At 36.1% G+C, this 14,739-nt stretch overlaps 2 protein-coding genes across 5 annotated transcripts in view; one reads left to right on the top strand and one right to left on the bottom strand.

The window, feature by feature from the left end:
* Aplf (aprataxin and PNKP like factor) overlaps positions 1-9,545 on the bottom strand; it is a 105,167-nt gene extending 95,622 nt beyond the window's left edge. For 2 of the 4 annotated variants that reach the window (XM_076833058.1, XM_076833061.1), the window contains exon 1: positions 9,123-9,458. In XM_076833058.1, the coding sequence (XP_076689173.1) occupies positions 9,123-9,218 (96 nt within the window). In that variant the 5' untranslated portion in view covers positions 9,219-9,458. Of the gene's footprint in view, positions 1-9,122; positions 9,482-9,506 lie in introns of those variants that run through there. The other 2 variants (XM_076833059.1, XM_076833060.1) reach the window with 2 other exon arrangements.
* A 143-nt stretch (positions 9,546-9,688) lies between these two features.
* On the top strand, positions 9,689-12,485 carry Fbxo48 (F-box protein 48). Its single transcript, XM_076833951.1, has 3 exons — positions 9,689-9,750; positions 11,523-11,864; positions 12,324-12,485. The coding sequence occupies exons 2-3, from the start codon at positions 11,559-11,561 to the stop codon at positions 12,483-12,485; spliced, it is 468 nt and encodes a 155-aa protein (XP_076690066.1). The 5' UTR covers positions 9,689-9,750; positions 11,523-11,558.
* Positions 12,486-14,739: the final 2,254 nt, after the last annotated feature.

The raw sequence follows: 14,739 nt of genomic DNA, 5'->3' as shown, positions 1-14,739 counted from the left end.
ATTGAGTTCTACTAGACCTTCAAAGAAGAGCTAACACCAATCTTCCTCCAATTATTCCATAAAATATAAATGGAAAGAAACCTGCCAAACTCATTCTATAAAGCTATTATCACTCTAATACCAAAACCAGACCAGGATGCACCAAGGAAAGAAAATTTCAGACCAATATCTCTACTGAACATAGATGCAAAAATTCTTAATAAAATACTGGTAAATCACATACAAGAACATATTTAAACATAATCAAGTGGGGTTCATCTCAGGGAGGCAAGGTTGGTTCAACATATGGAAATCAATAAACATAATTCATCACATCAATAGATTTTAAAGATAATAATCACATTATTATCTAATAGATGCAAAAAAAAAGCATTTGTCAAAATCCACATCTATTCAGTTAAAACACTAGAAAACTAGGGAAAGCAGGAATATACCTTAACATTGTAAAAGATGTATATGATAAACTCAAGGCCAACATCATTCTAAATGGAGAAAAATTGAATACATTCCCTCTAAAAACTGGAACAAGACAGGGATGCCCTCTTTCACCACTTCTATTCAATCCTAGAAACTCTAGCCAGAGCAATTAGAAGAAAGAAATTAAAGGGATATGAATAGGAAAAGAAGAACTCTAAACCATCCCTTTTTGCTGATGACATGATTCTAAATTTAGAAGACCCAAAAACTCTACCAGAAAACTTCTGGAACTCATACATAAATTCAGCGAAGTCTATGGATATAAGATTGACACTCATAAATAAATTGCATATCAGTGATAAATCAACTGAAAACTATCCCATTCACAATAGCCTCAAAGAAAATAAAATATTTGGGAATCAATCTAACAAAAGAGGCAAAAGACCTCTACAATGAAAATTACAGAACACTAAAGAAAGAAATTGAGGAAGACATTAGAAGATGACAAAATCTTCCATGTTCTTGGATAGACAGAATTAATATTATCAAAATGGCCATACTAACAAAAGTGCTATACAGATTTAATGCAATTCCTATTAAGTTTCTGATGACATTTTTCATAGAAGTAGAAAAAGCAGTCATGAAATTCCTTTGGAAAAATAAGAGACCCAAAATAGCTAAAGCAATCCTTAGCAAGAAAAGTAAAGCAGGAGGCATCAGAATACCAGAAATTAAACTATACTAACAGAGACATAGTAGAGCATGGTATTAGCACCAAAACAAACGTGCAGACTACTGGTACAGAATAGAAGACACAGACACAAACCCACATAAATACAGTTATCTCATACTAGAAAAAGGCACCATAAACATTCATTGGAGAAAAGATAGCCTCTTCAACAAATGGTGCTGGAAAAAATCCATATGTAACAAAATGAAATTAAACCACTATTTCTCACCTTGCACAAAATTCAACTTAAGAGTGGATCAAGTCTAGTGGACTTAGGCACTAGAACAGAAACCCTGCACCTACTAGAAGAAAAGGTAGGCCCAAATCTCCACCATGTTGGTTTAGGTACCAAATTCCTCAACAAGACTCCTAAAGCACAAAAATTAAAATCAAGAGTCAATAAATGGGATGGATTCAAACTTCTTCACAGCAAAGGAAACAATCAAGAACATAACAAGAGACTACAGAATGGGAGAAAATCCTTCACCTGTACCTCAGATAGAGCATTAATCTCCAGGATATACAAAGAATTTTAAAAACTTAGTAGCAAAATAATAATAATAATAATAATACAATCAATAAATAGGCAAGGAACTGGATACTTCACAGAAGAAGAAATAGGAATGGTCAACAAATATGTGAAAAAATATTCAACATCACTAGCAATTAGAGAAATGCAAATTAAAACCACACTGAGATTTCATCTTGTTCCAGTGAGAATGGCAATTATCAAGTATACAAGTAACAATAAATGTTGGCAAGGATGTGGGGGGAAAAGGTACACTCATACATTGCTGGTGAGACTGAAAAATGGTATAACGACTATGGAAAGCAGTATGGGGACTACTCATAAAACTTGGAATGGAACCACCATTTGACCCAACTCCTGGACATATACCCAAAGGACTTAAAATCAGCATACTATTGTCATGCAGCCACATCAGTGTTCATAGCAGCTCAATTCACAATAGTTAAGCTATGAAACCAACCTAGGTACCCTTCAACAGATGAATGAATAAAGAAAATTTGGTACATGTACACAATGGACTATCACTCAGCCATAAAAAAAAAAAAATGTAATTACAGCATCTGCCAGTAAACTGGAGACTATCATGCTAAATGAAATAAGTCAATCCCCCCAAAAAACAAACACTGAATGTTCTCTCTGTTATGTGGATGACGGCTCACAATAGGCTGGGAGTGGAGGTTCACCAGATTGGATAGGGGGAAATGGGGGAAGGGAAGAGGAATTGGAATGGGAAAGACAGTAGAATGAATCAGATACAACTTTCTTATGTTCACATATACAAATACACAACCAGTGTAACTCTACATCATGTACAACCACAAGAATGGTTACACTCCATGTACGTATATCAAAATATATTCTATTGTCATGTATAACTAAAAAGAACAAATTTTTAAAAAGGAGAAAAGCAAGAGAAATAAGAAATATTCTAGATTAAAGGGCATACTGTTTAACTGGATCTTGAATTTTTTGAAATGCTAAAAAGAATATTATTGGAAATACTGGGCAGAACTAAATATGAAACATTAAAATGTACTGCTTAGTAATAAATTCTTACAATATATAGTTATCTATAAATATCCTTATTCTTAAGTGATACAGGTTGATGTAATTAGCAATTAAGTGCCACCATGTATGCAATGTACTTTCAACTGTGTTCAAAAGAAATAAAAGCATGTATGCAGCGCTGTGGCTATAGTTCAGTGACAGAGTGCTTGCCAATCATGTGTGAGGCACTGGGTTCAATCCTCAGCACCGCATACAAATAAAATAAATGCATGCTGTCCATACACAACTACAAAAAAATTTTTGTTTAAGTACGTATACACTCATATATATTACAGAAGAAAAATCAATCTTGTTTGCTTAAATTCTGTTTCTCACATCTCTGGTACTTGCAGTCAAAAGCTATTGTGATTAATACACATTACTCTAACAACTGTTATAATGATCTAGATATCTAATAAGATGTAAACATGGTGCCAGAAGAAAAGATAAAAATATAAAAACATAAAAATTGAATTGTGATTTGGTTGTTGCCAAATATTTATTTTTAGCATTTATGAAGTCAAACAAAATGGAGATTTTTCTTATACTACTAACAGAAATGCCTAAGTATTCAGAATCACATCTCTGACCTGTTTTAACTACTGATCTCAAAATTCTCAAAGTAAAATCAAACCTAGATGGAGTAAAATCAGAAAACTACTAGATTCTGAAATAGAACACAATGGTAACTTTCATTTCATTTTATATAATATTTACTGAAAATAAATATAATATTTACCAAAAAAACCAACATCAGTTCATTTTTCTTATAATGTTTTCCTAGAAAAATTTCTAAAAACCATAAGCAGAAATATTTCATGATTTCAATTTCCTGAGACAGGGAAAGGAGAGCCCTAGCTCCAAGAATTGTTTCCACAATTGACCAAGTTCACAAGCTGCTAACTTCTTCCCAAAGTTTTCCAGCAGCCCTACATGTACAATATGCCTTAATTTGACCAATATCTGATCTTCCTGGGGCAGCAGTAGAAAACACCTATATCATCTTTTGAGAAGCAAGTGCAGACAAATCCAAGGCACACACATTGATCGCCATGTTCATGTGCAAGCCCTGGTGCAGCCAACAAAGAACTGACTAGATGTGTAAAGAAATCCTGTAACTGTGTGTAACAGCTATTAGCTTGTGTAAGCCAGTATTTTTTTCTTTTTTCTTTGTCTATATAAACTTTTCTGCTAATATTCTCAGCAAGCAGTTTGGAGACACAGTCTTCTTTGTGATGGAGCATAAGCACCAGCAAAGCTATGTTCATGTTTGCCTCTTCATGGTTTCTGTCTCAAGCTAAGCAAAAGAACCCCAGGATGGGCCTGTATGTAACAGTAAGAGCAGGGAGGTGTTAATACCAAGAGCTAGTTAACATCAAAATGAGCTTGGTACAAAAAAAGCTATACTTTGCATTTTTTATTTCTTTCTTGAATTGAGCAAAAGAAGCCCATTCCAATAGCTAACATTACCATTTAGCATGGTTCCTATACACATAAGTACAGCCAAATAGACAAGATATGTTTCTTTTCAGTATGAACCATATGATATACTAAGGACTAAGATAATAAAAATTATATTATACAATACTTTATAATTAAGGGTATCAAGTTTAATCTATCCACAATAGACAAATTTAACAATAGGCAAATTCAAATTTTTATAGTAAACTAAAAATCATTTAAAATCGAATTTGAACCAGTATTATGGGAAAATTCATAAACTAAGGGAGAAATATGGGATCTATTTTAGGCATAATTTTCATAAGATGTTTTCTCAATACTTTCGTGTTTATTGTGTCTCCAGCAATAAAAATGCAAAATTAAGACTGAAATTGAATGCAGACCAATTATTGCAAAAAAAATCTTTCTATATACCAATCAATGTTCTTATATATGAAGCTGCCCAGCGTCAGTCCCAGCATGCACTCCAGAGTTCAGTCATTACCACTGAGACTCTACCATAACATTTGATGAGAAGTTGGTCTTATTCCACAGCAGAGCAAGTTAGTTGATTATGTTTAACATTACTGTTTTTACAATGTACCAAAGCCCGATATAAGATAACATCTTAAGATGTTAAGATAGGGAAAGTTTAAAGAAATGGACTCAATTTTGGCCTGAAGCTTTCCATAAAAAGATTCAAAGGTGTTAACAAGCTCTCTTGAAAGGTTACTAATATACTAGATGTGAAATATTCTTTGGACTTGTGAACGTACTTTCCCATAAGAATAATGGTGTAAATGGCAGTCTATCGGGCTAATTCATAAACAATTATTTTATCCACAACAGTGACCAAATGTGGATAATTTTGATTTTTAAAACTAAAATCCAATGCTTTTTGAGATACACTACTTCAAGCTTGTTGAATTGTTAGCCAATATAATAGAACTGCCTGACTTGATATCATTAAATTTTTACTCACCCAACCTGCTTTACCTTACGATGCTACCTGCATAGTGAATGCCATACAAGTATAAGAACATCATCCTCATCATTAATACATTGTGATAGTAAGTGAAAACATAAGTAGAGCTTAGGAAGATGAAATTGGATTTAAATCCCCACGTGGAGCTTAGGAAAATGTATGCTTCTGAAAAGTTACATTACTTTTCTTATTCAGTTCAATTCAGCAGAGACCTCTTAAAGATTTGTGTCAATCATTTTATTTAGCATGTCTAGAAGTAGTTTTCAACTCTAGCTTTGCAACAGAATCACCTTCAGAATTTTAAAAAATACAGACATAAGACACTATCTACAAAATCACATTTCCAGAGAAAGAAATTCATACAAAAGTATAGAGACATGTGAGCAGATAGTACATTCCAGGTGAGTAGGAAACAGGAAGGGAAGATTTGGAGTCACTGATGTTATGCAAAGGAATTCCTTATACATCTGTTAGAATGGCCAAAACATAAACACCTGGAACAATAGAAACTCTCATTCTTTGCTGGTAAGAATGCAAACAACACAGCCAGTTTAAAAAGACAGTTCAGCAATTCCTTACAAAACTTAATACACTCCAGGAACATAATCTAGCAATTGTGCTCTTTAGTATCTACCCAAATAAATTAAAAACATGACTATACAAAAACTTCTACATGGATGTTTATATCAGGTTTATCCCTAATTGCAAAATTCAGAAGCAACCAAGATGTCCTTTGGTAGGCGAAGGAATAAACTGTAATACATTCAAACAATAAAATATAATTCATCATTCAAAAGAAATGCGTCATCAAGCTTTGAAAAAGACATGGAGGAAACTTAACTACATATAATTAAGTGAAATCTGAAAAAGCTACATACTATACAATTCTAACAATATGACATTCAAGAAAAAGCAAAACTGTAGTAGAGGCAGTAGAAAGTTCAGTGGATGCCAGGAGTTCAGGGGAAGGAGGAATAAATAGGCAGAAACACAGAGGATTTTTAGGGCACTGCAACTCTTGTACTCATTACTGCAATTATGAATACATGTCATTACACGTTAGTCAGAACCCATCGAATACACAATCTCAAGAGTAAATCCTAGTGCACACTATGCACTTTGGGAGATGCTGGTGTGTCATTGTAGATTGAACAATTGTAATATGTACTACATTGGTGTGAGATTGTTGATAGCAGGGAAAGGATGGGGGACCATATGAGAATTCTGTACTTTTTATTCAGTTTTGCTGTGAACCTAAAACTATTCAATAAAAAGTTCTTTTCTAAGAACTGGGGCTGGGGCTCAGTGGTAGGGTGCACTGGACTGGTACACACGAGGCACTGGGTTCAATCCTCACAGCACCACATAAAAATGAAATAAAGATATCGTGTCCACCTACAACTAAAAAAATTTTTAAAAGTTCTTTTCTAAAACTAATATTTTAAAAAAGTAATGTTTGTTAAACAGAATCATTGACATACTGAGAGTCTAGTCAGTATTTACTCAATTATCCAATATGCCATACACTTTCAAATCTTAGAGCTTTAACTCATATATTCAGTCAGGCTGATGGGCCCTTCCATCCCTACCACCACTTGCTACACACCAAATTACAACTGTTCTAACACTTCAAAGTCCAACTCAGTATGTCACTGAGTTCACGAAGCTTACCCTGATCCTTCATCTTAACCACAAGCATCTTCTATACTTCTCTGTACAGAGTAACATAATTCTGTTTGATTCTGTTTGATTTTGAAAAAAATTAATTAAAGGTGATCTTTTTAAAATTAGGGGGGATAATATCTAAAATCCAGATGGTTTCCTACTCTGTAAAAACAATATCACACTATAACCAGATTGGGACAAAAAAGCAGGAACTACAATGAGATCCCTCTCTTTGTGGCCTCAACCCTGAGCAAGGTGTTATCATTTATTATTGTTCCTATATTGCTTTTCTTACTCTTCTCACTTTACTCACTTAAAATGCATGCTTGGCTCCAGTCCCCACTTAAGGATTTACCCCGCTTACCTATCTGCTTATGTATCATACCTCTAACCTAGAAATTTCTTGACAGCAATGATTTATTTCACCTTCTTTTTGTTTCTATACTCCTTCTAATATACTTATCAACTATTTTCTGAATTTAGCAAATTATTAATCAATACAACAGCAAAACTAATTAACACATAATTATTACAAATGGTGCTACTTAAGCTTTAGTAATTGGTAGCACTGCTTCTTTACAATGTTCAAATTCACTTCAAAATTCAAAGATATTCTTTTTACATTCTGTATCACATTAGGACTCTTTTTGAAGGCAAGAAAAAGTAAGAAGCTGAGATACAAAAATAAAGAGATCATGTATTGAAGGCTTATAATGTGCCAGGGTCTGCAGCCTGCTGCCATATTTATAAAACACAAGCCAAAAATCCATCCATCTTTTAACCAGTCCCACAGTACTCTGTATTGGTGACACAACTCCTTAAGCAAGGTAAAAACTTGTTAGTCCAGACGTATGATTACTAAAAGCACATACTACATTGAGTTTCTAACCTTGATATTTAAAAGAAACAAGCAAAGCCAAAAAACACTCCTAGGTCCCACCTTCAAATGTTTAATAGGCTAACACACTATGTTGAAAAGTAACAAGGTGTTATGTAACATTTAAATAATTACTTGCTCAGGAAAAATATATAGTACTGAACTCAATAACCTTACTACAATTACACACATGCACACACACAAGCACACACACACCCTGTTGGAACCAACTTCCACAAGACAACCTTTTTTTCCCAGAGGAGCTGTAAGTAACCAATGGTCCATTAAGACACTGTAAGTTAACCAGGGTAATAGTCAACATTCCTTACTCCTGGTATTGGCTGCCACATATCAATACAAGAGAGAACTCCTACAAGGCAGGGACCCATGCCCCACTTAGCTTTGTTTGCCCTAGCAGTACTAAGGTCTGCAAAATGCTCTACACAAACTGGGCAATACACAAGAAGTGTTGGATGCGGGCGGGGAGGGGTCAGATATATGCTCAGGAAGGCATTTATAGAATTCCACAATGTAATTTGAAGCTTTTCTCTTTATTGTAACAAAGAGAAATCTTAGTGGCAATATGTATCACCTTTAAATAACCAATTTATTGTTCAAATTTCGTAATAAGATAATAAAACCACCTGATTCACAGGGTCTTGAAAGGATTAAATCGAATGGTATATATAAAGTCTCCTAGTCGGGCATGGTGGCACAATCCTGTAATCCCAGTGACTCAGGAGGATCACAAGTTTAAAGTCAGCTTCCGCAACTTAGTGAGTCCCTAAGCAATTTAGTGAGACCCTGTCTCAATATTAAAAAAACAGAAAAGGGCTGGGGATGTGGCTCAGTGGTTACACACCGCTGGGTTCAATCTCCAGTATCAATAAAAAAAATTAAAAATAAAGTTTCTGTAGGTCAATGGCTGGAACACTACACATACTATTTAAGAATCAGCTATTGAGATTACTAAAAAAAAAATTAAAAAAAAAAAGTTATTATAATAAAAGAAAGACCCACAAAGCCAGAGCTGAAAAGAAATTAACTCGGGTGAGATAATTTCACTGTTGACAAACCTTTTTAGGGCCAGATTCTACTGTAAGTATTTTAGGCTTTGCAAGCCAAGATACAATATCCTCAACCCTTGGAGTAACTATTCGCCAATTTCACATTTTTAAACTGAAAAACTATTCTTAGTTCATGGGTCGATACAACAACTCACAGTCCTAGTTTGCCAACCCCCTGGATAAAATGATAATGATGGTTAATACAGTCCGTGCTTTTGTGAGTTGACTGAAAAACATGTTGCCTCAAACTTCCAAAATCCAGTCAGGCAGGACTTGGGAGGAATGGAGCCAGGACTTAAGGCCTCAAGAGCCAACAAGAACCTCACAAGGCTCTCCAGGTCCGCCAAGCCCCCGCCCACACTTACTCCCAGCAGCGGCCCGCGACCGATCACCGTCTCCCCGGGCGCCAGGGCCACCCGGGGGCCGCCGTCCAGCGGCTGCAGCTCGAAGCCCCCAGACATGGCGGGCTTAGTTAGGTCCCTTCGCAAGAACACGGGCCCCTGCAGCCGTTTCCGCCTTCCACAGACACGCGCGGGGCATGCCTAGGCCGCTGGAAAACAGAGGGGGAGGGGAGGGGGAGCAAAGACTCAGCTCGGGAGAGCTCACTCCTTGAGGGGCAGGGGCCCCAGCGCCACTTCCGGAGTCCCGCCCTCCACCCGAACGAGTGACGCAATCGGGGATTCCCCCTTTAGGTCTTACGAATTATTGTTTAAAAACCCCGGCTTTCCTACACCCCCATCCATTCTCACCGCCCACCGGGTTTGGAGGACGCCGGGCCTTGTAGTCCTTAGCGCCTTCCTTTGCCTTCGTTCAAGAGCTGACACGACATAGAAAAACTACCAATCCCAGGAGGCAATGCGCGCGCCTCTGCGCCTGTGCGAATTTGAGTCGGCAGGGCGGGGCTAGAGTGGGCGGGACGTGAAGGACGATGGGGAAGGATTCGAATCCCGGAGGATTTAAATTGCTGGAGGAGAATCCACCGCGGCCCAGTAGGTAGGAGGGTCTTCCCTTCGCGGACCTATAGGCCTGCACGCTCTGGGGCACGACCCATGCGCAAACCCAGCCTTCCTTCAGTGGCTTGGAACCGAGGTGACAGTTTTGACAGTTGTTCATTTGTCAGTGCCAGGTGTTCTTGGGTTTCGGGCAGCTGCAGCTCACCCAGAGCACACAGGAGGGTGACTGGGATGAGACCCGAGGTCCAAACCGTAGGTTCCAGAAGGATGGAGGCTCTCCGAGAGCTAGTCTGAGCCCGACGTCCTTCCAAACTGAAAAACTTGATTCATGAAAGACAGAAAAGAGGTAGTTTTCCAGGCAACTAGTCAAAACTGAACTTGAAGAAAGATTCATAGAGAGATTTGAGGAACCTGGTCAAGGCACTCCGGACTGTCAATTTCAAAAACCTTCCTCCTCCTCCAGTGGAATTCTTCTGATGGGGGGAAGCGTTTTATTCCTCTGGAGAACATTTAAATGCAGTGTAACATCTTCCTAATATGAGATTCTTTTCAAAAACATGGTGGTTTGGCTTTGGTTTGTATGGATGGTAGGAGGAGAGAATGTGCGAAGATTCATTGCTCATGACTCATCGTCTTGTTTTGTCAGTTTTCTTACTTCCCCAAAACCTCAAGACGAAGTCCTTTCCTGAACACAGGGGTTACAATTCTAACCACTACAAGTAATTTGTATCATAAAAAACCTAAAGTATGGGAGCCACTGTGGTCTGGGCAAGTCCAGAAACATTGCTGTATAGCACACTTGAATAGGGCAATTGCTATTAGTTGAGCTAAAAGAAGCATTCAGTTGTATCTTGAACCCCTTCTACTATACCCTGAAGCCCATTTTAAAATGAAGTTCAAAACGTTCTAAACTGATTTTAAGTAAATACAAGCTGTCTTTATATGTGAAGGTAGCTCAAGAATAGCGATTTCAGAACCTTTAAATCTGTAGTCACATAATCCAGCTAGCTAATTATAAACATTGTTTATAGTTATTGCTCACTTGCTTGATGCCTTAGATACTATTATACTTAGCTCATAATTAACTATACCAGTAGGATATCTTTAAGAGGCCATCTCTAAAACACTAGTTTGAATTAAATATTTGAGACTTTGTGTCATTATGACCAGGATCTCATTCTCTAGTCCATTTCCTTTAGTATTTGTGTCAAATTGAGCCCCTACCCACTAGGTGCAAGTAGACAAACAATTCTTATATGAATTACTAAAAAGAATCTTTCTTATGATTAAGTCACAAATTATAGATGAAGAACTTAATGGCAAGACATCAGTTCTTACAAACAAGTATTCTTACTTGGGTTTGATAGAATTGACTCATACTCATTTTTAAAAGTACTTTTAGTAAACACTTGAATGTGTTCTCTCAGTAATTATAAACTCAATAAATATGGTCTGACAAGGAGAATCATTTCCCTTTTGGACAGTGTTCTTTGAGAACAAAACAACAAACCAAAAAACAAACAAAACAAAACATTTAGAAACAACCCCATTATTTAAAATATTCCATAAAGAAGGTAACCAAAATGTTGAGTGCCTCCCATGTGTAATTCAGATGTGAGGCTATTTTATAAATTATCCCTGTCAATCTTTGTGAACCACATGAAAAGCAGCATTGGCCCTATTTTACAGATTCAGAAGCTTAAGTAAAGAAGAGTTAAAATTCTTTAATCATACCCCTAAAGGTATCTCATTCTGAGTAGGATTTGTAGTCTTATCTGAAGAGACTGAATATGTTTAAATTTTGCCTTTTAGGTTACAAATGAAGATAATTTATTAAAACATCACGCTATGCAGAAAAATTCCAAGAGAAACAATAATTTGAGAGTTTCTGACATAGAATTGAATACTGTGGATGCTGAGAAGGCAATAAACGAGAGTCAAAATAACTTTGTTGAACTGCTGCCTTTAGAAGTCACTTTTAAAATTTTCAGTCAGCTGGACATTCAGAGTTTGTGCAGAGCTTCTGTGACATGTAGGAGCTGGAATTACACAATAAGAAACAGTGACTCTTTATGGAAACCCCACTGCTTGACTGTAAGAACTGTGTGCCAAAGAGAAATAGATGATGACCTAGAAAGTGGTTATTCCTGGAGGGTAAGTTTACCCTTTCCTGTTCACAGTGCTTTGGACCACAGTGGTGGGTTTGGAAATAGTAGGATTACATATGCAGAATAATGTACAGAGTGTGAGGACTTTGGGAAATGAGTTAAAGTTGAGTTATTATTATTTTTCTGCTAAATACACTGACTCCACACTATCTCCCATTCACCCTTTCATATTTTCAAATACTAAATTCAGGAACTTTCCTATTAGCCATTTCAGTCCCCTTATCCAAAACGTCCAGTAAACTCTGTGGCTCAGTCTCTGTCTACACACATATACATAAACACATGCACACATTCATGTGCATATACATGAATGTATTAACATGTGTATATCAATGTAAGAACCTAATATTCTCAGCCCTGTGAGTCAGCTTCTCTAGTTTGAACAAATTCACTAACCAACCACTTCCTACATTTTTTTTGAACGACGATGGTTTACCCCTTTCAGGTAATACTACTGAGGAATTACCAGAAGAGTAAAGTAAAGCATGAATGGCTAAGTGGCAGATACAGCAACATACGTTCTCCCATTAGCCTTCCAGAAAAAATTATGTGCCCAATGGATGCAGATACGTGGGGAGAAATTCTAGAAGCAGAACTGGAAAGATAAGTAGAAAAAAACTACAGTCAGATCTTGTGACTTTGACATTTCAAAATGTCTGTACTTATAAAAGTTCTGTTGATATTTTTATATACCTTTTTAATATTTAACATTTAAAATTAAAACTTTATTTTTGTTTTACACTTTAGTAAAAAATATTTTTTTGCTTTTATTGTAATGTGAAAAAATCATGAACTGTTTTATGTAAGAAATAATATATTGATAGAATGATTTCAAATGTATTGTTTAATGTACTTGTGTTGGTATTTAGTAAGACTTTAAATGAAAAGAGTTTGATTGGTATTTATGTTTTCTGTTTAATGATAATTCAAAAATTTAGGAAGCAACTTGAAAAAACTAACTTAAACAATAGACATAAATAAACTCGTGGGAGGACTACATGAAAATAATAGCAATATATTTAAATGAATAATAAACTCACATTTCAATAACTTTAAATTTTCCATTCCAGTGGAATCAAATTGAATTATCAAATTGTTAAATGTTAAACCTGTGGTTTAGTTTAAAATCAATCTGATTTTAGGGCTAAAGCTCATCAGATTAAGATTTCCATTACTTTCCTACAAACCCGAGATTATTCTCAGTGGCTGAAAATGTGTGAAAAGTTTCCAAGCACAAATACCATCAGAACTGCTATATAATATAGTCTAGTAAAACTTCTGATGGCCTTAGAGCACCATCTAGTGTATTATTCATTGGTATAAAAACAAAGGACTTTCAGCTCCTTTTTGTTTTCTCCATATTTAAAAGAAAATCAAAATTATCCTAAAGAATCCTTGACACTTGACTTTGTTAAAGTTTACAACTTTCAAAGAACCTTTATTTCAACTTTTATTTCTCTTTTTCGCAAGAGCAGATGATATAATATTCCATCATAGTGTTCATTATGAATCAGGTCACCACCATGTTAAAAAGTATTTACAAAACATTTTAGTTGGTATGGGGTTTTCTTCTTTAAGTGTTCTCTATGGCACAAAAATAAGAATCCAGAAAACTAGAATTTAATCAGTAGGCAACTATAAGAAAGAAGCCTATACACTCTATACAAATTGCCATTGTTGGATCAAGCAGAAAATGAGTGATAATCTTCCACTTATCTTTTTAGAGTTGGAAAAGGCCTTGAAAATCAGGCAGTTCAGTTTCCAGGGCTGTACAATAATTTCCTCCTTCAAACCCTGTCAGTCAGCAAACCCAAGTTCAAATACTTCTTATAGGATCCCCACTATGTGACAGAACCGTCCTATTGTATGCTAGGATAACTCTGATCAATATCAGTTTGTCCTCATTGAACTGAAGACCACCTCTCTGTAATATTTGCATATTAGTTCAATCATTCTTTGATTGCTACTGCTAACCTGTCTCTTCATATGTCTTCTCCACAACTTATGCTATTCATAGAGCATAATTCCTGGACCCAGCAGTGTTCTCTTCTGCCCATGCCTTCTTAACAAAAATGTAATTGGAAAGGAAGAGACCCTACTAATTTTATTTAATAAGAGATAATAAAAAAGCACTTTGAAATTATTGGAAAAATTAAAGCTTTAAAGCATTTTATGAATAGCATCTGTGTACAATAGCATATGGACATATACAGTAGTATCATCTTTTGTAATGGATGTGAACTCTTGTCTTTGCCCAACCCTTTCACCATCTATTGCCTTCCTCTATTAATAGAGATCACCCTAATTAGGGAAATTGTCCTTCTCACTTCTTCCCCATGCTGTTATTTACAGTGTCCTGTCTCCCCTACCTCTGTGTGAGTCTAGGGATAGAAACATGACCCAAACCATCCTCTTCCATGAGTCAGAGGAGAAAATCCATTTCCTCTTTACTGTTGAAACAGTTCCCTGCCACGCAAAAAAAAAACAGATTATCATAAGAGAATATGGAGACAACAGGAAAGAGAAACAGCTACAGGAGAGGTCTGTTTGCATTTGGGACCCTGGTTTTAGTCATTCCCTGTCTGCTTACCTAAACTAACACAAATTGAGTTTCGGCGTTTGCACTAAAAGCCCTACCTGATGTAATTTCCTTTGTCTATTTGTCTAGGGAATGATATTTGTGGTTTACGTAAGTCTGTGTTTTTAAGATATCAAACCTTGATTTGTCCATAGTGCTTCTAATTTTATGTCCTGAAAACACTTCTTTGACTCTTACTTCCTCATCAGTCATTCATTGCTCAAAAACTGTTGTTATCCAAGTTACAAATGACTTAATTGATGAATCCATTGAATGCATTTTG

Source organism: Callospermophilus lateralis, chromosome 14, assembly GCF_048772815.1.
Source record: "Callospermophilus lateralis isolate mCalLat2 chromosome 14, mCalLat2.hap1, whole genome shotgun sequence".
Taxonomy (NCBI): domain Eukaryota; kingdom Metazoa; phylum Chordata; class Mammalia; order Rodentia; family Sciuridae; genus Callospermophilus; species Callospermophilus lateralis.
This window is presented reverse-complemented; position numbering and strand designations above follow the sequence as displayed.